Here is a 26056-nt window from a genome sequence, read left to right as displayed (position 1 = left end):
ACTCCTATAGGAAACACCTCTAAACTGAATAAAGATGAATATGGTGACCCGGTAGATCCAACCCTGTACCATAGCATGATAGGAAGCCTGTTGTATCTCACAGCTAGTCGTCCTGACATTTCCTTTAGTGTTGGTCTATGTGCCCATTATCAAGCCAATCCTAAACAGTCTCATCTTACTGCTATCAAACATATTTTTAAATATCTTGCAGGGACTATCGAATTTCGTTTATGGTATTCATGTGATACAAATATGTCCCTGGTGGGGTATAGTGATTCTGATTGTGGCTGGCAGCTGTTGTACTCAGCTCATCTGGCTCAATAAGATGCTCACTGATTATGGCCATCCCCAAAAGTCATTGACCCTCTTTTGTGATAGCACAAGCGCCATTAACATTTCAAAAAACTCAGTTCAAAATTCAAGGACCAAACACATTGACATACGTTATCATTTCATTAGAAACATGGTTGAGTCTAAATTGCAAACAATTTCTCATGTTTCCACTAATGCACAGTTTGCAGATTTGTTGACGAAAGCTCTTGATGCTCAAACTTATGCACATCTACGAACCAGCATTGGTCTCTGCACCATCTGAGAGGTTTGGTGTCACGTCTGGTCACATTTTTTTTCTTCATGCTTTGCCAAATTTTTTTACCTAAGTTTGTGTGAATTACTTCTTTCTTGGTCACTGCTTCTTAATCACACCATTTTTTTTTCCAAGATTTAGAATTGAGCCTTTATTTTCTCCAGCTCAAAAGGCTACCATTATTGGATGCAATGGGAAGAGCTTCCTTTGAACCATCATATGCCCTGAGGAGTTTGCTCCTCCTCTTGGTATTTGATGAGCAAAATAAAAAGAAAGGAGATGGCTACATCTCTGATGATGAGTGAAAGCCAGTGCTGGGTATTTGGAAAACTCAGAGTGTTTGTTGTCAAAAGAGGATATATCAAATAAAAATACATCAAAAAAAAATTTAGTTTTGAGTGAGTGGACCAGTTAATGATTCTTGGTCCACATGAGGTCTTTTTGCACACACAAATGAAAATAATGGCTCAAATCTCTTGTTAAGAAAAAAATTTGTGTGTTTACTTAGGTAGTGTTTTTCAGAGTGTATCCATCACAAACTTTTCTCATTTTTTTTGGTAAGCATGGTGTGTATATTTTGACCAGATATTTTTTTTATCCATGTTGAGCTTATCAGAGTTGTTGTTCATAAATCTCTACTGCCATTCAAGTGTGAATATTTCTTTTATATTGGCTCTTTAGACTTTATTTTTTGTTTCATTTTTTTTCCAAATGTCATGTTTGGTCTTTCATATATTAGTTTGGGTTATTTTTTTTAATGGGCTTTGGCATTTTTATTTTGTGTGTACATTTTTAAAAAAATGACATTTTTCTCATGCACGATCAATCACTTGTAAGGGAATTCATAAGGTCTTTCTATAAGTATAACATCTCTTGAGCTTGTGTGAGTTTTATTTATAGTGCTCCAATCCCAGAAACCCTAAATGTGTTCGGCATTATGAAACAAAGAGAGAATCACCGTCGTTCGGTTGTCCGACCCTCTCCTGTTGTTGCTGTGATTGTCTCTCCTCCTACGGAGATGGTTTTCCCTACTTCTGTGGATGCATCTGAGCCATTTGCAGTCGCTACATCGCCTAATCGGGTTGTGTCCCCTAATTCTTATCCTAGTTTGGCTATGGCCATCGTTCCGGTTCCGCCTACCGTCACTGAGATGTCTCCATCTCCTCCGTCGACGTCCCTTCCCGAGGTGGTGACTGCGTCTGCTCCTCCAATCAGTCCTACGGTTGGTGTGGTCAATGCCCATCCTCCTTGTTTAGTTGGTAAGTCTTCTCCACCCGTCTCTGTATCTTCCCCAAAACGTGTTACTCGTTCTTCTGTAGTGTCTGAGTCTCCACCTGGTGAGTCCTCTCCATTGCCGAACCCAAACCCACCATATCTTTCACCTCCCAAGTCGCCTTCTATGTCTAAGCACTCCTCACCCAAAACTCCCAAGACACGGTCTGCCTTCAAGTCCAAACCCAAACCCAAACCCCATGTTCCTGTACAATCCAAAGGAAAGGGTAAACTGCCTGTTTCATCACCTCCCACAAAATCATCAGCTCCAAAACGTAAGCCCAAGGACACTCAGTTTGAACTCTCTCCTAAAAAATCCAAGCGTGCCTCTAGCCCTAAGGATTCTGTGTCTTTTGTTGATCCATCCTCTATTCAATACTTTGTTGATGCTACCAAGGCCTCACATTATCAAAGATGGTTTGTAGTGAGAGACTTGTGGCCTGAATATTCTGTTGTTTTGGAGGATTTTCTTGATTTAGTTGCTCTTTTACAGTCTAGGCATTGGGTTAATTCAGTGTCCAAATTGGTGTCTCCTCATCCCATTCTCATTAGGGAGTTTTATGCTAATTTAGATAGGTCTGTTTTAGATGGGAAAAATGAGGATTGTCTTACTGCTTTTGTAAGGGGTAGTCGTATAAAATGTGCACCATCCACTATAGCTCGTGCACTCAAGGTTCCAAAAGTACTTAAACCTGCCTATAATAAGTCCTAGAGTCTAGATCAATCTACCATGGGTCAAGTTCTAACTGGCCTGCCTGATTATGTTTGGGGGAATCATGATATTCCTATAACAAAGTTGACTCCTTTCTATCAGGTTCTTCATCAAGTGGCCTTGTATAATTGGTTTCCCAATTCTCACCTCTCATCTGTTACACTTGAGATTAGGAAGTTTTTATATGTTGTGGGTACTGGAGTGTCTATTGATCTGTCTACTCTCATCTATGATCGAATTTTTGATGTGGCTTCCTCTATTGGTACTCGTAACAAGCTGCCTTATCCAAGTCTGATTCAGAAGATTATTCAGCCTGCCAAACCGCCGTTGACCACTCATGACTTCCAGGTTGCCAATCCTATTTTGTCTAAAAGTTTTCTGGCAATTCTCAACAAGAAGGTTTCTTCCACTTCTCCTTCCTCTTCGAAGTCGTCTAAGCTCAAAGCTCCTTTGTTTGAAGGTTTGTCTGATTCTAGTTGGCAAGTACAGTTGTATACCGAGTTCAAGGCCTTCACTAAGCGTTACAAGAAGTATCAGAAGCGACAATTGGCCTTTGAAGCTTCTATGTACAAGCTTGTTCAGGTTGTCAAAACTATGGTTGTTCAATCTGAGTATGGCTCTCAGTTATCACCTTCGATTGATGTCTCTCCTCCTGCATTTCATCGAGACTCCTTTGGCGAGTCTTCTGTGGCTCCTGATCTTCTGTTCCTATTCAGGGGGAGTCCTCTAGTCCTTCTCAGGTTTCATCTCAGGTGCCTCCAGTCTCATCTACAGTGCCTCCTGCTGACACAGAGTTGGACACATCAGTTCCACCAACGCTTCCTGATGCCCTTCCTCAGGCTCCTGATTCAACTGCCCCTCTCCAGGGGGAGCCATCTGATGCAGCTGTCAACTGATTGTGCTCGACCATTATGCTCAATGAAGGGGGAGATGATCTTATATTACTTCTCTTATTTTTTTTTTTTTAGTGTTCTTGTTATTTTAATAGTTTAAGACTTTGTTTACTGTTTCTACAAACTTTTATATTTTGTTCGTATTTTGGTTGTTTAAGACTCTGTTTAATGTTTTTCCAGACTATTGTTGGTTGCATGGTTAATATTTTGATTTACATTGATTTTTTTGTCATTGACCATGATTTTTCAAGGGGGAGATTGTAAGAACAAATATTTTCAGTATGACAAATTAGGTCCAGTCGTGTCTGGAATGGTCTTATGTTATGTCTGGAGTTTGTTCGTGTTTAGTAAGTGTCCACGTCAGCTTCTGTGTACAGCAAGGTTGTTAGTGATTAACAGTTGTTGTTTGTTTTCTGGTTTATACCTAATTGCAGTTAAGTATATATATTGGCTGGTTAATTAGTTATAACCAACTCTCTTAGATCGGACGATTGTATAGTGTGCTTTGTATTTTCTCTTCTCTTTCTTCTTGTGATTTTTGCAGATTTTTGCAAGAAACTCCATTGAAGGTGGTTGAAGGTTTCTGTGCAAGCTCTGGAATCAAGCTGTGATTGCTAAAGGAGTTCAACTGGGTCTTGATGCTATAGATCCGAAGGTTTTCGGATATGAGATATTGTTGAAGGGAGTTCAACATTGAAGCAAGGGGATCTTGCATCTATAACCAAGGGATTTGGTTATTTAGGGTAAAAAGCTTCACTGTATTTTGAGATAGATTGTATAGTTTTACAGATTGATTCTTGAACTGGTTATTGTAAAATTACTTCTTAATATAGTGAGAGTTATTACCATGGTTCAGGGAACCCAAGCACTAGTCGGCTGGAATGAGCTTTCAGTGCAGACGAAGCTTGTAATTTCGTGTGTCAACTCTTATGATTTTGTTGTAAATGTTCAAGCATAAATCAAGATAAAATCTAGATGAATATTGTAAAATTGGTAAGAGAGGCAAAAACTTATGTTTTTCACGTTCCTTGACCTTGGCAAATCTCCGCAAGAAATACATCACAATACCATCGTCCAAGACGATCACAAATCCCATTCAAATAATCCTTTGAATGCTCTGTCCATCTAATTCATCAAGACAACTCAACAATAGTCACACTCTCAAATCATAGCTTAGCACTCCCAGTGCCCTTATCTGATATAAAACAGCCTTCTACATATTCTTCTCCCTGCCTAGCTGGTAATAACTAGATCCAAGATTCACCTTAGAGAATACCATCTTACTCACTAGCTGAACCTTTAATTCTTACAACTCTGCTGAGCCATTCAAAACAGTGCCCTAGACCTGAATCCATTCCTGGCACTAATCCAATCACCACTCTATCTCTTCATATAAAAGAAACCCTGGCAAGTTCCCTGGAAGCATATCCAAAAACTCACAGACTAATCCAGTCTTTTCTGACCCCACTGACACAATCTAAGTGGTATCCACCACACTAGCTAAGAGTTTCATGCATCTCACTGCCACAAAACTCTAGCTCTCACTACAAATGTCATAGACATACCAAATCCATGCATAGTGTCAACTGTCACAAGGCTTTCCGCTCTCAAGCCCAAGAGTTACTATACTTTCCTTGCCATTTAGCATTGCCCCATAATTACTTAACTAATCCAAATCCAAGATCATCCTAAGTCATTCATAACCAACTTTATCATAATCACTGATGAGTCCTTTTTATTATAACCCAACTCATCTCTTAAATCACTAATACAATATTGCGTTCCCATCACAACATAACCATGTGATCTGCATATCATCTTTATGCCTCTCTATATATGCAACAACAAAGGAATAGCATGGCACCAAAACCAGTCAGCATAATACAAAATCAGAACTAGAAAACTGACCTTCCACCCTTGAGGAACTAGACTCAGTCTCAGACTCTGACTGCCTAGGAATAAACACTCAAGTTGGAATCGAGTTGTCCACCCTCTTTTGCTCATCCTCTCTTAGCATTGGGCAATCCTTTTTACCATGTCCAAACATTTTACATGAGAAACATGCCTTTGCCCGGCATTCTCCCAGACGCCTTTTGCACCGAGTGCATACTAGACGAGTCTTCCAACTTTCATTCTTGCTTACTCCAATAAGTGGAGGTACAACAATCCGAGCTCTGTGCTCCCTAGCACTCTTCTTCTCTTCTCTTATGCTCTCAACAGTAAGAGCCTTCTCTACCACCTGAGCATAGGTAGAGATTTCATGCACTGGGGCAACTCTAATGCCCCGAGCTATTCTAGGATTCAATCCTTGAATAAATTTTTCCTTCCGAGCTACATCTGTGGGTACCATGTCAAAAGCAAACTTGGCCAACCCATCAAATCTATTAACATACTCGATTACCAATGCCTTTCCCTGGACAAGATACAGAAACTCATTCATCTTAGCAGTCTTGGCTACTTCACAATAATACCTTTCATTGAGCAGCTGCCTAAATTATTTCCAATCCATCACAGCTGTGTCTCGTGTCTGGGATACTACTTGCCACCACATCCGGGCATCATCTCGCAATACAAATGTCACACAAGCCACCCTATCGTGACCTACCAGCCCCATACTGTCAAGAATGGAACTGATCATGCCCATCCATTGCTCAGCTCCGAATGGATCTAGGCATCCCTCGAAGACTGGAGGGTAATACTCCTAGAATCTTCCACAGATAAATTTCCATCTGTTCTCAACCCTAGGCTGAGCCAAAGCTGATGCCACTCCTGGCATAACCAAGGAAGAAGTGTTTCCCGACAGGTTCCGCTGTTGCTTCAAACACCTGATCTCTTCCTCATGCCTCTGCAATCTTGATTGCAAAGCTATAAGCATTTTCTGGAAACTCTAAGGGGCAGACGATGAACTCAACCCCTAACTAAAACTCCCAGGCTCAGTATAACCACCACCAGGCCTCATTATCTGCCTTGGATATAAACCTGTTGATTGAATCTGCAGTCAATAACTTGACCCATTAAATATGATGAGCATATTAAGAATTTTCCCCACAAGAACAATCTTTCCACACCACATTCACAAATCACCTGCAGTGCTAAAAATATGCCCACGGCATTCATACATCAATCATAATCCCTGCTCTTCCAACATTCATACCATGCCTCCAACTTCGGCATGCAAATATTACAATTATATATATTCATGGAGCAGGTAATCATATGATCACATTCATATATATATTCACAGAGCATATAATCATATAGTAAAGCGCCAGGATCTATCATAATCTCATGCTCCCTAATACAATGTGCAGGTAAAGCATTTACATTCTATTTAAGCAGATAAGCACATAACTACAAAAATAGTTACCATTCCCTGAGTGAAGCAATCTTCAGTGATGAGTGTACATGCCCAGCTTGTCTTTAGGAACCATAAACCTTGGCTCGCTCTGATACCAAGTTGTAACGCCCTAAACTCCAGGGACCATTACGGTGTGCCTTATAAACAATGTTAAACTCGCTAATCGAGTCATTTGGCCAAAGTCGTGTAACTAAGTATGATTAGCAGTTTAGGGATTAAAAATTTTGGTTAAGATATAATGTTTCATTAGAACGTTTACTGTATACATTGGGATCCCAAAATATAATTTAAAGGTTTATTACAACAAAATATTTACAACCAGCCGATCTAAGTGTCAAAACAGGGTTTAACCCTAGTTCTTCTTTCAACCCTCGGTTGTGGCGGTCGAGCAGCCGCATATGTACACATCTTCACCTAAGCTCTCCAACTCAAAGATGGTCCAGCTTTCTTTTGCCTTTACCTGCACCACATAGCGCCCGTGAGCCGAAGCCTAGCAAGAAAACTCAATATGCTCACGAACAGTAATAACATGTCATCAAATCATAAGGCACACGCCTAGCAAATATAGCCCTATTCAAGCAGGCAAATGAGTTCACGTAATGATGAATATACAACATCAACCGATGATCATAATAATCATCCCCGGCTTTTAGCCCCAAATAGAAGAGTGACGGTTGTAATCGTCACTAAGGTAGGTTCTGTTCCCTTTATAAATAAGTGATCCTTTCACTAGCTTAAGCAAGATAGGTATCTGGTGAAACAGTTACCAGCATAAACCTATCGAGTGACCACAAGGTCACTAACATGGGATTCCGCTCCCTTAGCCATGTGACGATAGGCTCACCGGGGCTCTGTAGATAAGTGATTATTTAACTAGCTTAAATAAGATAGGTGTTCGATGAACTAGTCACCAATATAACCTATCGCATGACCATAGAGTCACAACCATGGGATTCCGCTCCCTAGCCACGTGACAAACAGTCACCTAGGCCTTTGGCCCTGGCTCTGAGTAACTAGTCCTAGACTAGTCAAGTGCTTATAATTTTCATTAACCTTAGGTTCGGTCCAACATTAATGCTCCTAGAGTCATTCAACGCTGATATCGATTAGATCTAATCTTTTATCAGCCCTGCGTTCATGACGTTTATGCCGCTTCTGGCTCTTAAGTCAGTAATACGCGACCGGTGCCGACCCTGACTAGTCAGCATACACAAGTAAGCAATGCTACCAAACATATATCATATGTCAAATATCTGAATATAGGGCACTCAGCATGCTTACTAAACAATTGCTAGCATAATTAGGATCATGCATAAACACAGAGACTCAAGCTCTGAACAATCTCATATTCAATATTCATAGCATGCCCTAATCACATGTTTCTCGTGCAACACATGCATCACATTTAATCACTTGACATGCCTCAAAAATAACCATGCATGTCACATTTAAACATCCAACATGCATCAAGAATAACCATGCATGTCATATACACAAGGTGCAGTTTTCTTACCTTTGGTCCAAGCACAGGTTACCAATAAACGAGCCACAAGCACGATCCTTACTCCAAGCCTCTAGTGATCACCTAGTCACAACCATAAACAGTGATCCAATAAGTTCAAGTTCTAAAACCAATCCCGGAACCAAGACCTAGCCTCCGAGACATCCAATCCCACTAAACCGGGTAGTAGGAATGATCCAGAGGCCTAAGGTTTGAGTTTCCAAGCTTAAAACATCATTTCGCCCATAAATACCCTCAAGCGCCGCGGCCCACAGCCAAAACAAAGGCATCAGGGGCAAGCGTCGCGGTGCCCTATACCTAGTGTCGCGGCCCCCAGAGCTCCCAAAGTATTCCACCTGCTTCATCAAGCTTGGGCCGCGGCGCCCAAGAACAGGGTCGCGGCCCAACCTCGGACCAGCCATTTTTCACTAAGTTTAACCTTTTAAAACCTCCCAAAAACCTATCCAAACATCTCCAAACTCAAAAATCAAAGTTCCCAAACATCCCCATGATCCAAAACCAATAAAACCCAAGCCTCAAATCTAACAAAAACTCATCAAAACACAATGTCCAATTCAAGCTTAAAAAATTTTAAAAACCTAAAACTTAAAACTTGAATTACCTCCGATTGAGTTGTTTCCAACTAAATCCTCCGCCTAATCTTTCCTAGGATCGCTATGCCTCGATCCTCGCTTGAATCCGAGTCCAAAAACTCAAGTTACCTTCGAAAATATGATCGAAGACGAAAATGGAACTTAGAGGGAGAGAGAACATACAAAACGTTCCTTTTATTCCTTTAAAGGTTACTTCAGGCTTAAGTAGCCTCAAACAAATCCTAACGCTCGGGGTCCCGAAAACATCCCCGGGGGAAAAATAGTCAAAACCTCCAGAATTTCCACCTGATCTTACTAACTCCCAATTTATCACCAAATATTCATTCCCATTACCCAATAACCCGGTAATGCTCTAAATACCTGTAATGCCCCGGATTCCCTACTATGGTTAACGGCTGGATTGGTAGGCCGGGAGGGCCATAATTGCTTAGTTATTCCATTAAATGTGTTTATGCATGTTTATGAGAATTATATTATAATATAATGTTAATTGTATGCATGTCGATGATATATGTTGAGACCACATTATGATCTGGGTTTGTTCGAGCTATTCGACATGAGACGATCGTAGATTATTGATTAGCGGTTTAGTCACAGCAGGTCTAAGTGACGGGACTTGGGTTGAGTCTCTGGGTGATTTTGATGATTAGAGTGTTACCAGGAGATAAAGGGTAACGGGATGTGAATTATTGGTATTTGAGATTATTGAGAATAGCGGGAATTTGAGAGCGTTAGTTATGATTAACGAGTTAGAAGGAAAGTACCAAGTATGCCCTTGGGAGCCTTTAGAAGGTATTAATTGACCTAGGGGTAAAATGGACATTTCACCCCTAGGATAGATATAACACTTGATGACTGAAGAAGGTGAAGGAAAACAGAGTATACTTTAGAGTTCTCCCGTACCTTCTTCTCCTCACTGTTCTTTGTGGTTTTTGAACCAATTTTGAGGATTCAAGCTTAGGAAGCAAGCCTTGGGAGATTGGGAGTGTGTTCCACCATTGAAGACCATCATAAGCCAAGCTTTGGGCAAGTTTCTAACCATGGTTTTCTCTGGTTTGCTCTGTTTTGGTTTGTTTTGCAGCTGAGATTACTAGGGTGAATTCATGGGTTTTGTTGGGAGTTTTGGCTAGGGTTCTCAAGCTTGTGATGTTTGGGGTGTGTTAGGATGGTTTTTGGGTTTATTTGGCATCAAGAATAGGCTTTGGAAGCTTGGGAATCGAGTTAGAATCAAAGGAGTTGAAGAAGGTCGGTTCAGGGGTGTTTGGGCCTGGAGGTAGCGCTACAGCGCCCACCCTAGGGCGCTATAGCGCTCCTCAGGAGGCTTTCTGGCGCTTGGGAGGTTCTGTGTAGAGCACTGTGGTGCTAGGGGTTGAGCGGTGTAGCGCTACCCTGTTCCTTCCCAACCTCGTTTTGAGTGTTTTTAAGGGTTTTTGACTTGGGGTTTCAATCCTTAAGGCCCGGGATCGAATCTACTCACCGTGTGGGCATGTTTCGAGGTCCCAAGGGTGGTACTTAAGTTAAGACTCTATTATTATGGATTCTCATTAATGGAGATTATAATTGGTTGTGATTAGGTAACCGCTAAGGAACTAAAAGATCGATTGTTCTCAGGGGTCGTCTTTATCATACTTCTCGCTCGAACTTGAGGTAAGAAAACAGTGTATGGATACAGTTGCACCCTGTACAGGTATATGACATGCATGGTTTGATATTGAGGCATTTTGGTTGATATATGTGAACATGGATTGCATATTAAATGCTAATGAATGCTGACTACCTGTTTAAGACACTGACTAGTCAGGGACCGACTCTAAAGTCGATGATCACGCATTGAATGGCTCTATGGCATTAATGCGGGACCGACCCTAAGGTCGAAGAATTTATAAGCGCTTGCCTGGTCTACGACCAGATGTCTATAGCCAAGGTATATGACCCCGGTGACCGTTAGTCACGTGGCTGAGGGACGTTGTCCATAGCTTCGACTCTAGAGTCGTGAGGAAGGTTATGTTGGTGACTAATCACCATACACCTGTCCTGATCAATTTATGAGAGAATCACTTATCAGTTAAGCCCTGGTGACCCTATCGTCACATGGCTAGAGGGAGCGCTGCTCGTTATTGTGACTGCTGGCTATTGTCACCTATTTGCTGGGCTGATAGTCCTAGATGATTATTATGATCGTTGTTGATATTATATCATATTTTATTGTGTTTTCTTGCCGGGCCTTGGCTCATGGGTGCTATGTGGTGCAGGTAAAGGAAAGGAAAAGCTTGGCCAACTTTGAGTGGAGAGCTTGGCCGATGTGATGTACATACAGGGCCGCTTGACCGCCACGGTCAAGGAGTTCTCAGAGGGACTAGGGGTTTACCCTATTTTTGCCGCTTAGGCCGGCAGGGATTGTAAATTTGGAACTGTAGCGACTCTTTTGTATTACGAACTACTTGTAAACATTTCGAAAGGCTCATGAGCAGTTTATTTACTTAATGAAATGTACCCTTTCCTTTTTACTGGTTTTACACCTTAACCTGATAATAACTCTTAGATCACGTTTTTAACCAAAGGACTCGGGTAGCAGGTCAAATTTCTGGTTCACCGTTCACCGTAACTGCTCTGGGGTAACCAGGGCGTTACAATACCCCTTGACTCACTCCGAGTCAAGAATAAATCCTGTTGTGACTTTCTCACTAGCTTACCTCCTAGGATCATCTCGTGTTGGGTAACCCTGGCATAACCAAATAATAATAAAGCACCACACACATATCACATATATGCCAAATATGCCCGAAATGGCCAAAATATGAAAATCACCTAATTACTCAGAAATGGGATCACATGCATATTTAATACACCTAAACATGCATATTATTATTTAATAACAAAATAAATCAATTATGGCCCTCCGGGCCTCCTAATCAAGGTCCTAAACCTTATTAGGAAATTTGGCGCATTACAGGAATAATCCCGAGGCAGAAAGGGGAAAGAAGAAGAAAGGGGAAAGTTATTTCTCCGTATACAAGGTGTATACCGAGCTCAATGAGTCTTGGGAGAATATCTACCTGTCTAATGAAAACCATGTCCCTTTCAGACGGCCTGACCCCATGAGAAACCAAAAGGCGAAAAGAGACTCCAACAAGTACTGCAAATTCCATAGAGATATCGGACATACAACTGATGAATGCAGGCAATTAAAAGATGAGATCGAAGGTCTGATCTCGAGAGGATATTTTAGAAAATATGTGAGAAATCAAAACCCCAATCAGGCTTCCACCAGCCAAATGGCAGCAGCTGCACCACATGCCCAGAACAGCAACTCCCGAGCACGGGAAGATGAACGACCCTCTCCGATTGATGGAGAATATGTCATAACCATCTTGGGGGTACCCCATATTGCGGGATCGGGCAGGAATGCCAAGAAAATATATGTGAATGAGATGAAAACCGGTGACGGGTTTCCCTACGAACCCGAACCCAGAGATCCGAAACAGCAAAGGGTTGAATCTTAACCCATAACTTTTACTGAAGATGACGCATCCCATGTATAGTTCCCTCATAATGACCCGCTGGTCATAACCCTTCAGCTCGCGAACAAGAGGGTACACCGATTCCTGATTGATAACGGGAGCTCAGTAAATATCCTCTACAAGGCCACTTTAGAAAAGATGGGACTCACGCTTCGCGATCTAAAGGCCTGTGCAACGACGTTGCTTGGCTTTTCAGGAGAAGGGATTGCCTGTATGGGATCCATCGAACTCTCCGTAACCTTGGGAGACTTCCAAGTCTCGACAACCAAGATGATGGAGTTCGTAGTGGTGGATCTTCCATCGGCTTACAACGTACTGCTCGGGAGACCCGCCCTAGTAGGGCTGGGGGCAGTTTCGTCTATAAGGCATCTGGCCATCAAGTTCCCGACTTCTAGTGGCATTGGAACTCTGAAAGGGGACCAGCTTGCAGGGAGGGAATGCTATAGCATTTCCGTTAGAGGGAAGAGACAAACAAGTGCGCAAGCACTTGTAGTAATTCAGAGTAAGGATGGGGTAATCTTTGAGATTGATCAAGAAATTCACCCTAGAGTAGAAGACAGGGCTGACCTCGAGCCATTAGAAGAGCTCGAAGAGGTCGATCCCCCAAAAACTATGAAGGAGGGGAAAAACCTTTCAGAAGAAACAAAGTAGCAATTAATCTGCTTCTTGAAGAAGAGCCAGGATGTCTTCGCATGGTCGCATTCGAACATGGTAGGGATAAGTCTGAATGTGATAAGCCACGCCCTTAACATTGATAAGAGCTTCCCCCCGAAGCAACAAAAATGAAGACTCCTAGACGATGACAGGAAGAAAGCCCTAAAGAAAGAGGTCGACAGGTTAAAGGCAAATCAATTCATACGAGACGCCTTCTATCCTGATTGGGTCACCAACCCAGTACTGGTTCCAAAACCTAACGAAACATGGCAAAGTTGTATTGATTACTCTGACCTCAATAAGGCATGTCCTAAGGACTGCTTTCCTTTACCTCGGATTGACCAGCTTGTAGATGCCACAGCCGGGCACGGACTTATGTCATTCATGGACGCTTATTCTTGATATAACCAGACTGCCATGCATGCCCTGGACCAAGAGCATATGAGTTTTGTGACAGATAAAGGGCTATACTATTACAATGTCATGCCTTTCGGGCTTAAGAATGCTGGAGCCACCTACCAAAGGCTCGTAAATATGATGTTCTCCAAGCAGATAGGTAATAACATGGAAGTGTATGTTGATGATATGTTGGTCAAATCTAAACATAACAATAACCATGTGGACAACCTCAAAGAATGCTTTGCCATGCTATGAAAGTATAACATAAAGCTCAACCACCAGAAATTCTCTTTTGAAGTATCGTCGGGGAAGTTCCTGGGTTTCATTGTGAACGCGCAGGGAATAGAGGTTAATCCTGACAAGATCCAAGCATTGATTGACATGCCCTCACCTCGATAGCATAAAGATGTCGAGAGTTTGACTGGATGGATGGCGGCATTAAGTAGGTTTATCTCGAAATCTAAAGACCGTTGTCTCCTATTTTTCAACCTTTTGAGAGGGGGAAAAAAATTCGAGTTAACAGATGAATGCGAGCTGCCATTTTAGGAGCTCAAAAAGCACCTCGCGGATCATCCCATCTTGTCGAAACCTATCACAGGAGAAATTTTGTACCTATATCTCGCTACAACCGAGCACGCCATCAGCGTCATGCTCGTCCGAGAAGACCAGAATGTATAAAAGCCAGTATACTATGTCAGCAAAAGGTTACTGGGGGCAGAATCGAGATACCCCTTAATGGAGAAATTGGCTCTCGGCCTAATTCACTCATCTCGAAAGCTCCGACCTTACTTCCAAGCACACCCCATCCATGTGCTGACTGACCAACCACCACGACAAGTCTTGTCGAAGCCAGAAGCCTTGGGCTGATTACTAAAATGGGTTGTTGAGCTTGGGCAATTCGAGATCACTTATCATCCAAGAACAACCATAAAAGGGCAGGCTCTGGAAAACTTCATAGTGGAATGCACTGGAGTGACTGATGACAAAGTTATAACCCTAGCCCGCGAGCTGTGGAGACTTTATGTCGATGGGTCCTCCAACGAGAATGGATCAAGGGCAGGAATCATATTGATCACTCCAACTGGAAGTCGATTTCACTCCGCCTTAAGGTTTGGCTTCGAAGCATCTAACAACGAGGCTGAATATGATGAGCTATTGGCTGGACTCCAAATAGCCTAAGAACTCAAGGCTAAGGAAATACATTGCTACAGTGACTCGTAGTTGGTGGTCAACCAAATTTTGGGGGAATACCAGGCTCGCGGAACAAAGATGGCTGTATATTTAGAAAAAGCAAAAACAACACTCGAACATTCTGAGTTCTATACAATAGAGCAGGTTCCCCGAGAGCAAAATTCAAATACAGGTGCACTAGCCAGGCTCGCCACATCCGCCGAAGTCAACGCGCTAAATGTTGTGCCAATTGAGAACCTAACAACACCCAGTATTAGCGAGCCTGAACAGGAAGATGTATGCATGATTAACTCCGAGTCGACCTGGATGACCCCAATAGTTGAGTACCTTGAAACCGGCATTCTCCAAGCAAAACGGAACAAGGCTCGAAAACTGATGTATCAGATTCCCAGATACACTATTGTGGAAGGAAGGCTATATCGGAGAGGATACTCTATGCCACTACTCCAATGTGTGACTCCACCCAAGGCCAAGAAAATCCTAGAAGAGATTCATGAAGGATTTTGTGGGGACCAAACTGGGGAGGGCATAGCCTATCTAAGAAAATAATACAACAAGGATACTTCTTGCCCACTATCAAAGCAGACTCGTTTGATTATGTCAAGAGATGCGATAAGTGCGAACGGTTCACTACAATCCTGCGAGCTCCACCTTCTGAGCTAACTATGATGACCTCCCCATGGCCATTTGCGGTCTGGGGAATTGATCTCATAGGCTCGTTTCCAACTGGCAAAGGTGGAGTTAAGTATGCAGTAGTCGCAGTAGATTATTTTACAAAGTGGACCGAGAACGAACCTCTGGCAACGATTACCTCGAAGAAAGTCTTGGACTGTTGTGGTGAAAAACATAATCTGCTGATATGGAATGCCAAGGAAGATAGTATCAGATAACAGTACTCAGTTTGACAGTGAACTGTTTACCAATTTTTGTGAGAAAAATGGTATAATGAAGAGCTTCTCCTCTATGGCCCATCCCCAAGCGAATGGCCAAGTCAAAGCCGTGAATAAGATTCTAAAAAGTTCTATGAAAAAAAGATTGGAAGAAGCTAAGGGAAAATTGCCCGAGGAGTTGCCCCAAGTCTTGTGGTCTTATCGAACCACAGCTCGCACTTCAACAGGACATACCCCTTTTTCTCTGGCATATGGATGCGAGGCCATTCTACCAATCGAGGTCGAAATACCCACTATTTGAAGCCATACTTATGACCAAGCCTCGAACCAATCCCAGCTCGAAGTAAGTCTGGACTTGATCGAAGAAAGACAGAACGAAGCTCAACTAAAAAATGATGCATATCAGCAGCGATCTACCCGATATTTCAATAAAAAGGTTCGGGACAGGAAATTTGGATTTGGAGACTTAGTGTTAAGGTGTGTGATCCTAGCAACGCGGGACCCAGCCGCGTGGTCGGGCCTAATTGGGAAGGACCTTATCAATTCGAGTCAGCTATTCGACCTAGTGTCTACAAATTGGCAAGATCAAACGGAGAATTGGTACCACGAGCATGGAATGTCGAACATCTGCGACCTTACTATCAATAGTGTCAGAATGATGTTTCCTGTAACCATGTTTGTTTATCTTTACTAAGCTTTTGTTAATAAATTGTTCAATTCTGAATAAAGTTCATTTCTGTTTCAATATGTTGTATTTTTTGAAAACTCTCTTAATTCAATAACCTATGGTCACACTCATAGGATATTAAGGGGGCATCAGTGGTATACATACCATAAGTTTGAAAAAATTGCTCAAAAATAAGCATACACAAAAACAAGCAAATGTATGGACTGTTAACCAGATTATTAAAAGTAAAGTGTTTGGATATAACCAAATGCGCGAGCTAAGATAATTTGGACATAACCAGATTATTAAAAGTAAAGTGTTTGGATACAACCAAATGCGCGAGCCAAGATAATTTGGACATAACCAGATTATTAAAAGTAAAGTGTTTGGATATAACCAAATGCGCGAGCCAAGATAATTTGGACATAACCAGATTATTTAAAATAAAGTGTTTGGATATAACCAAATGCGCGAATCAAGATAATTTGGATATAACCAAAATATTAAAAGTGTCTGGATACGACTAGATACGCGAACCAGTGTGATCTAGATATAACTAGATCGAAAATATGTAAGTGTATGGATTACAAACCAAACACGACCGAAAAATAAGTTTGGAACAAACCAACTAAAACTAATCGACAAAAAGACGGGATATAAATAAACTCACTTCAATTTAAGTCGAGATCGAGGCTGGAATATCTTGCAAAGAGATAGTTTCAACCTCATAGCCTTGGGGGGCTACCCGAGGTCAAGGAAAAGTAACTAGAAAAGCAGGATATAACTAAACTACCTACCTTACATGCCATATAAGTACTTTTGAGTGCATGGTAAAAGTAAGTTCTGACCTTGACAGATGACGAGATCGGACATGGATATATCGACCAAACTATGTGAGAATGCATAGAAACTCGAGCTAAAATCCAGCATGTGTTTGTATGAATAAACAGACATAAAGGCAAACTTTTGATATAAATTGCTTAAAATATTTCAATTTAAGAGATGTAAAACAAAAATACTAAATGAAAGTCGAATATGGTATTATAAATATCATAAGAAAATAGCTCTTTTTACGAGCTACAAATTGTCTTAGCCCCAAGGGCATGAAAAACAAAAGCCATAAACTATTACAAAAGCTTCAGAGGGAAGCAACCCAGGTTCAAGATTTAGGAGGCGGGAGCACCCTCCTTAGCCTTCTCAGCATCCTCCTGAGCAGCCTCCTCTTCCTCCAGCCGAGCTTGCCATTTGGCTAGAAGTTCGTCCTCGAAAGAGCCTAGGAAGCTGGTGTTGAGATCGGCGTTGCTGGCCCAAATTTTGTACATGGCCAGGTCAACCACCCGATCTTTCCTCTCCTTGAACTCTTCAAGGAGACGAGCCTTTTTACCCTCCATGATCTCAAAGGTGGCCTTTTTCTCCTCCTCGAGCTTGGCGTTCAGTTTCTCAAGCTCCTCAACCCTGGAGTTCAACTCTTTACTCTCCTTTTTTGCCTCCTCGAGCTTGGCTTCTAGCTCCTCAAGCTCCTTAACCCTGGAACTCATCTCTTTGACCTCGGCCTCTAGTTTTGACTTCGCAGCTTTGTACTCATCTGCGAGCTTGAGCTGGAGATCCTTCGCCTCCTGAACGTAAGACATGCTCGCATGGACCTTGTTGTTCAACTTGTAATTTAGTTGAGCAACTGTGGTAAGAGACTAGCACACAAACGAATCAAGTTCGAACATACTCTAAGAAAAATTCTGAAAAATAATAAAGTGCGAGAGGTTATCGCAGCGACGAGCTCGACACTCTTGTCATAGAGGACATTACAGTCTCGAGCATTGACCAAAAACTGCCACTAAGGAGCCTCAAGATTGTTGATGCTTTGGCCTACTCGAGACAGGACGTCCGAGCTAAGGGTGGCCCCATAAGCCCCGGCAGCATTGTCGATGACATACTCATCAACATGAGTAGAAATCGACAACAGGTGCCCCTTCGAGGTCGCTGGTTTCTTCGGAGTTGGGCCAAGCATTGGTAGGATCTTGATGGCAGGAGGCAAGGGAGGAACATCTATTGTGGAAGCATCGACCTGGGAAGTAGGGTCTGCTACTGAGCTCGGAATAGTAGGAGCTAGGGGAGGAGTCACCTCGATCCTTTTAGGGACCTTAGCAGGCCGACCAGATTTTTGCGAGGCTCTCAGGCGCTTGCTCTGCTTGGCCTCCTCACCCCTGGCGAGCACGGTCTCGAGATCAGAGTCCATAGTACCTACACAATCAAATCACATTAGAAAACGTTCTCAAGACGCTAAAATTAGCATAATGCAGACAGTTAAAGGAATTAAAGTCAAATGACGAGGGACTTAACTGGAACTCTCCCCCGAGCTTATGCTCAGCGACCACGTAATTCCCTTATCTTCAGAGGAGGCAGGGGGAGTCCCTTCCCTATATGTAGAAGTAAACCTCGAAAGGTCCCTATAATCATTTGTCCCATATTGGATGGCTATTCCATCCCAAACTTCATTCAGACTATACATTGTGTCATACTTCCCTAGCCAGCTATCAAACCTATGGACCCTATCGTCTACCCAAGACCATACATAAAAATTGTCCCTATCATCTGGGCATAAGATCAGGGTGTTGGGTTTATGCTTAAGTAGCGAAGGATACCATACAGCCGAGCTAAGGATGACCGTACCTCTATCACTCGAGCTCAAGGCCTCATCATTGGCATCGTTCCCTAAGCACAGACTCCTAGGACGACGAGCTGGGGATCGTGCCTTAGAGCTTCGCCTCGGGGGAATGCTGCCAGTTGGAAGAGGCACAAACTCCCACTTGGTGTACTTCTTGTAGGCTCTATCGTCTGTGGATTGATCCTTCTCCAGGAGACCACAGGCTCAAAGATTATCTTCATGAAGAAGATAAGATAGGGAGCGCCTACCATAAGGGAGTTGAAGCAAAGTTTCCTTGTGCTCCTTCATCTCGTCCGTGGGAGTAGGGGGTGATAGTTGGCTGGAGAATTGAATATATTATGAGTGGTTCGAGCTTAAACAAAAATTGAGCATGAGCGAAAAAGGATCGTGTACTTATGGATTTGCCTGAACAAATAATATCTAGAGGGAGCCAGGCCGTCCATCCAAAAGAATGCCAACTTGAAGTTGGGAGGATGGTTCGACAAGTCCTCAAAGATCTTCTTCTCCATGGGATAGCTCGAGAGATAGTAGAAGTCATCTCCTCCTCGAGCTCGGGAGGGGTTGCTTTTCAAGCAAAAGAGATACAAAATATCTTTTGGTGAAGGTCCTTTCCACTTTAGCTCGTGGTAAAGCGACCTCAGGGCTGACAAGACCCTGTATGAGTTGGTCTAGAGTTTGAAGGGTGTGAGCCCAGAAAAATCCAGAAAGTCCTTAAAAAAGGACTTCAAGGACAATAAGTCCCCTGCCCTAGCTTCAACTTACTGTCGGGATTGCCATCTCCCGGGGCGTAACAACTCTGTTCATTGGAGGTCAGAGCTCGACACCTTAGTGAGCCTGATAATCCTAGGCTATGGCGAGCTAGGAGTTTGGTTATCTGCCCCAATGAAGATACCGAGCTCCAATAATGCTCGGCCTCGAAAAATTCTCCCCTCGAGGTGGGAATGGCAGTTGGCTACGAGGTGGATGGGTGATTTACTGATTCCTCCATCAATGAAAATTTGAGTTCGCCTAGTTTAAATGCGACCGTCACTTTAAGAGTGGGGTCGAGAAGAATTGGTCTGGTCTCGGCGTCCAGGTCTGGATAGATTGCAACCCTAAGTTTCTTCCTCTTTCTCTCTTCGATCTCGTCGATCTGGCATCGAAAGTGAGCTCAAGTATCCTCTTGCTCACACTTCAATTCGTGCTCCCGAATCAGCCGCTGGTTCCGAGTAAAGGGTAACTCTGGGCTCAGAGTTGTCGGTGAATAAGGAATTGCAAGTATTGGCCCCCACCGCTTTTCCAAATTTTGCGACATCTAGCAAGAAAGAAAAAGGGTGAGGGCAAGTTGAACAAGAGATTAAGGATAAAAATCAAGACGGTCTGAGCTCGAATGCTCGAGACTATGGAACAAGCTCGATGAAAAGAACGATATCAGGCTCGAAGGGTGTATTTGACGCGAAGGGAGGAAAGTGGATTTATTTTTAAAAGATCTCAGATTTTCAGGGAAAAAGTTGGCGGTTACTCAAAAAGTGATATTTTTGGGAAACGTGCAATTTGAAAACCCTAATCCTATACCCCGTTTCTTGGTATACACAATATGATATTCGCAGTCAAGATAACCCAATAAAGAACCATATTTGCATCATTTGTGCAAAATTGGGGTTTGGGAAATTCATAACACCAGATAAGCCTAAAAACTACACGACATTGACTAAAGCATTCTAGTACAATACTAGTAAATGTGCCTAAAGTGCTACAACATAAACATGCATGGAAAAATAGAATGTACATGAACATATGAGATCAAGAACAGATACTTACACAGTGTGGCTGGTGGGTACAGAGAAATTGATGATCGAAGGAGAGGTTGTAAAAATGATCTCACAGAGTCGAACAGGCCGACGTTGTTCTATTTTCTTGGTTTAGAGAACATGCAAGAACTGGGCAAATCGGCATCTAGTTTTCCTTCTCTTTTTTCTGAAAACACAAAGACGTAAAAATGAAAGGAGGAAGAGGACGGGCATATTTATAGGCCACAAAAGAATGTCAAACGACAAATCAATCTAGACCGTTGGACGAGTTTGGTATCTGATCGAATGAACGGGTACAGGCATGGCAATGGCGGCAAAAAGGTGGCAGATGAGAAGACGTGGGCATGGTGCAAACATACTCAAGTACTCTGATCTTCCAATACCTATCTGACATGTGTCCACACTCGAGTGCAATTGATGGTTCAGTTTCCAAGAAGACCAGTTCAAAAGTTTCCTTCTCATATGATTCGAACTGATACTTTTGAGGGGGCAAAATGTTACACCCAGATTTTGAGATAAGAAGTTATGACCCTGAAAAATTGGGCTCGTCAGGTGTGAGCTCGAAACATATGCGTTCATCATATGATCCAACCGTCAGACCTCTTTGAAGTAAACAACGACCTCGAGGATGTGTAGCCTCGAATATTCTCTGAGCTCGCATGGTCATGGTATGGCAAATGAATATATTTTTCCCTGATTACCTTCAGGCGAGATGGCTTGAGCTCGGGAAGTGCAAGCTCGGATGTGACAACATCGTCAGCATCAAGCTAGGTGACGAGCTCGTGATCGATTGACAGTCTCGACAAGTTCAATGCCAATTGCTGATCTTGAAGATTTGATGAATCATCTGGGTTAATCAGTTACGTGTGCATATGTTTATCGTTGTACAATCCCAATATTTAAGGGATATCATTTAATCTATTATCCGTTCCCGATCTTCATGGGACGTTTCCGTGTATGTAGGAAATAACGCATAAAATAACATTATATTAATTGATTAACAGAATATCTTTCCGAGATATGTGGAATGAATTCTGCAACCTTCTCTATAAATAGAGATGGAAACACCATTTGTAATGGACCGATTTCTGATTTCTGGAGAGAAAAATCTGGGTAACTCTTCTCTGAAAAGTTTCCAAAAAACTCCCAAGTCTTAATAACACAGACTTGTGGACTAGGCAGAGTTAACTGCTGAACCATGTAAAAATCCTCTTGTTTTCCTCTTTGTTCATTTGCACCAATATTTTATTGTTTAATTGCTCTACTATTTAAGTTGACGAAAAACGGCGTCAACACCTTGCAATTATTATTATTTGGTTTTCTTATATCATATTTGTATATATATATATATTTATATATGAGAGCTTTCAAAGTAGGAACCCTGAAAAAGTTCCTACCGGTAGGAACTTTTTCTATTTTCAATACATGAATAAGTTGTAATCTCATTTTTTTTATATGACAGTGTATATTATAGTTCTTAAATACTTCCTACAAATTTTTGGAAAATTTTGAATAATTTAGGGTGTCGAAATGAGAATTCAAACAACATTTTTCACGAGCAGATAAAAAACAATTTATATACACATGAAACAAGTTATTTGCATCCTAATTTCGCCACCCTAAATTATTGAGAATTTCTTGAAAATTTGTGGGAGGTTCCCAATAATTATAATGTACACCATCATATAATAAAATTGGGGTTACAGCTTATCCATGTGGCAAAAATAAAAATAAAGTTCTTACCGATAGGTACAAAATAAAGTCCCTACTCTAATAGTCATAATTGTTAGTACCCATCTATGGGTCTTCCATATATATATATATATAAATATTTATATCAATAATCTCTACATATATGACATCTAAACACAATATTGACATAGATATATATATAGGACAATTCTTCTATAGGGGCTTCACTTTAAGCCCTACCGGTAGGGCTCTCAGTGTTTCTTGACCCGTGAATAGTTTTCGGCGTAATTTTTTTTATGACCGTGTATATTGTAGCTATTTAGAGCATCCTGCAAATTTTCAGAAAATTCTGAATAGCTTACATTACCGAAAACTAGGTTCAAACATGTTTTCCAAGCGCATAAAAAAAATTAGTCACGCGTGCAACAACATGATTGAACTTAGTTTTCGGTACTGTAAACTATTCGAAATTTTCTAGAAAATTTGCAGGATGCTCTAAATCGCTACAATATACACAGTCATAAAAAAAGATCGCGCCGAAAACTGTTGATGGGTCGAGAACACTGAGAGTCTCACTGATAGGGCTTAAAGTGAAGCCCCTATAGGAGAATTTCCATACATATATAAATATATATATACATTGCTACATGAATTTAAAAAGAAATTAATAATATAATAAAATAATAATAGAAAAAAGTCATAGTGTAGAGTAGTATACATGCATTAGTTATTTTTAGTTTTTAATATATCTCACAATGTCCTTTGGTGAATTTGATGAAGAAAAAAAACTTCAATCGCTTGACAAAAAGTAAACTATCACACAAATTTTTCAAATAAAAAAAATGATACATATGACTTTATTTTTTTTAAATATGATTTAATTATTTAAATTATCGTAAAATATCTTTAAAATATCATAGTTTAATTAATTAAATAATTTTTATTTAAGTTTATGTTCGTTCTAGTTTTTGAATTTAACCGTGACAACAGGAGATTATATATTATTATATGTTTAATATAATATTAATATTATACATGGACTTTAAATTTAAGTTTGTTGCTAGTTTTTTTTTTAAAGTTTGTTTCTAGTTGATAGTAGATTATATTATGTTATATGTTTAATATGATATTATACTAATATCTGAAGTTTAAGTTTAAGTTTAATTAAATTTTATTTAAGTTATAAAATATATGATTTTATTATTTTTTAAATAATTATTATTGTAAAATATCTTATTTTTTAATTATTTATTTATTTAATTTTATTTAAGTTTAAGTCATGTTTACAATATAAGAATATTCTGTTAGATATAAAAATATTTCATTAAAATTTAAAAAAAAAAAAAAAACCGTTAAATCAATAATTTTTTTATCTACGCACTTTTTTTTACATAGAAGAGATATGATGAGAAAAGACATTCCAAATCGTCATAATATATAAAGAAGAACTAATTAATTAATTATCATAATTTGTGTCTCAAAACAAGTAATAATAGCACTAACATATATGTTTATATATGACGAGAAAAGACATTCCAAATCGCCACAGATTTTCTAGTACGTAATATGTATAGTTCTTAAAGGAGTAATTTTGTTGTTATATATAAGATAGACTCATAATTATTACAGATTGATGGTTTGTGAATTTGGAATAGAGAAAATAGCGATGGTTTGTTGTAGTTTAGAATATTTGATGAGTAGTATAGTAGTGGCTAGAGTAATGATGGGTTATGACATTATAGTTGATGTTTGTTGAGTGGACAAGTAAAAAAAATTGGGTTTGGATGAGTAAAGGTTTATGTTTTAGATAGTAGAGAATAATAGAAAGTAGTAGAGTTTTATTGATGGTTTGTTGTTTGTAATTTCTAGTTGCATCATTTTGTTACCCATGATGGGGTATTTATAATGGCTAGCCTACTTTACATTTGTGGCTAGAATTACTTGTTCTAGATCCTTCTTTTACTATAAGGATTATTAACTACACAATTTTACTTGTTTCTCAAGCATAACTAGAAAATTCTAGACTTAAGTTTTCTAGAAATCCTTATAAGAAATTCTAGAGTAATCTTATTATAGAAATATCTAGAAAATTCTAGAGTAAAGTATTCTACAAATGTCTAGCATATTCTAGAGTATTCAAGAAATGTGTAGCAACTTCTAATACTCCTCCTTGGTACACATTTCAACAACTCCAATCATGTCTCATAGTAGCTCAAACTTTCCTCTTGGTAGTGCCTTTGTGAATATATTTGCTAACTGTTCTTCAGTCTTACAGTGCTTGAGTTCTATTTCTTTGTTTGTTTCAGCTTCTCTGATGAAATGATACTTGATGCTTATATGCTTTGTTCAGTTGTGAAATACAAGACTTTTGGCCATTGCAATAGCTGATTTTCTATCGCAATAGATCTTTGTAGCTTCGTCTTGTGATTCTCCCGTGTCTTCAACTATTCTTTTCAACCATATAGCTTGGCTTGTAGTCATTGCTTCGGCAATATACTCTGCTTCAGTTGATGATTGCGCAACTGTCGCTTTTCTTTGATTCCTAGGAAAATATCCCTCATCCAATTAGAAGGCATATCCTATCGTGCTTTTCATATCGTCTAGTGATCCTGCCCAGTCACTATCTGTGTAGTCGATTAGTTTTGAGTCATGGGTGAATCCATACTATATTCCATAGTTCTTTGTTCCTTGCAAATATCTAAGAACTCTCTTGGCTGCTCCGTAGTGAACTTGACTTGGATTGTGCATGAATCTTGATAGGATATTGATTGCATACATAATGTCTAGTCTTGTAGCTGTCACATAGAATAAGTTGCCAATCAAACTTCGAAACTTTGATTCATCTGCTTTTGGTGAGCCATCCTCTTTCTTGAGTGCTTTGTTGTTGTCTAGTAGATTTGATACTGTCTTATATCCCCCCCCCCCCCCCCCATTTTGAACCTCTTCAATAGTGTCTATGTATACTTCTTTTGTGAAATTAAGATCCCATTTTCTTTTTGAGTTATTTCAATCCCGAGAAAGTAGTGCATTAGGCCCAAATCAGTCATCTCGAAACTTTTCATCCTGTCTTCTTTTAACTTCTTGACCATCTTCTCATTATTGCCTGTGCAGATGAGATCATCAACATATAAAGAGACAATAAGTGTGTCATTCGTTCCTTGAGTCTTGATGTAGAGTGTTGGTTCACTTTTGCTCCTCCTGAAGCCTTGTTCGGTGAAGTAGTTGTCGATCCCGCTGTACCATGCTCTTGGAGCTTGCTTTTGGCCATATAAAGAGAACTTTATCTTCTTATCCTTACACCACAAACCCTTGAGGTTGCTCCACATAGATTTTTTCTTCGAGATAGCCGTTGAGAAATGATGACTTCACATCTAGTTGGAAAAGCTTCCATTTCTTCTATGCAGCTAAAGCAATCAAAGCCCTGATTCTGTCGAGGGGTGCAGCTGGAGCAAATGTTTCATTGTAGTTAACTCCATGATGTTTTGAGCATCCCTTGGAAACTAACCTTGCTTTATGCTTTTGAATTGAGCTTTATCTTGTAAACCCACTTGGCTCCTATAGTGTCTTTGTCTTGTGGAAGATCTACAAGCTCCCAAGTCTCATTCTTCTCAATCATCTTTATCTCTTCTTCCATAGATTTTCTCCATACTTCTT

At 40.5% G+C, this 26056-nt stretch overlaps 1 protein-coding gene across 1 annotated transcript; it reads left to right on the top strand.

Moving 5' to 3' along the window:
* Window positions 1-1523: 1523 nt before the first annotated feature.
* Window positions 1524-2570, top strand: LOC133799608 (proline-rich receptor-like protein kinase PERK8). The gene has a single exon (XM_062237608.1). The coding sequence runs from the start codon at window positions 1524-1526 to the stop codon at window positions 2568-2570; it is 1047 nt and encodes a 348-aa protein (XP_062093592.1).
* The last annotated feature ends 23486 nt before the right edge of the window (window positions 2571-26056 follow it).

This window comes from Humulus lupulus, chromosome 9 (assembly GCF_963169125.1).
Source record: "Humulus lupulus chromosome 9, drHumLupu1.1, whole genome shotgun sequence".
Lineage (NCBI taxonomy): Eukaryota > Viridiplantae > Streptophyta > Magnoliopsida > Rosales > Cannabaceae > Humulus > Humulus lupulus.
This window is presented reverse-complemented; position numbering and strand designations above follow the sequence as displayed.

What these genes read in the sequence shown, in the direction of transcription:
- LOC133799608 (XM_062237608.1), top strand. Translation starts at nt 1,524, where the DNA reads ATGAAACAAAGAGAGAATCACCGTCGTTCGGTTGTCCGACCCTCTCCT.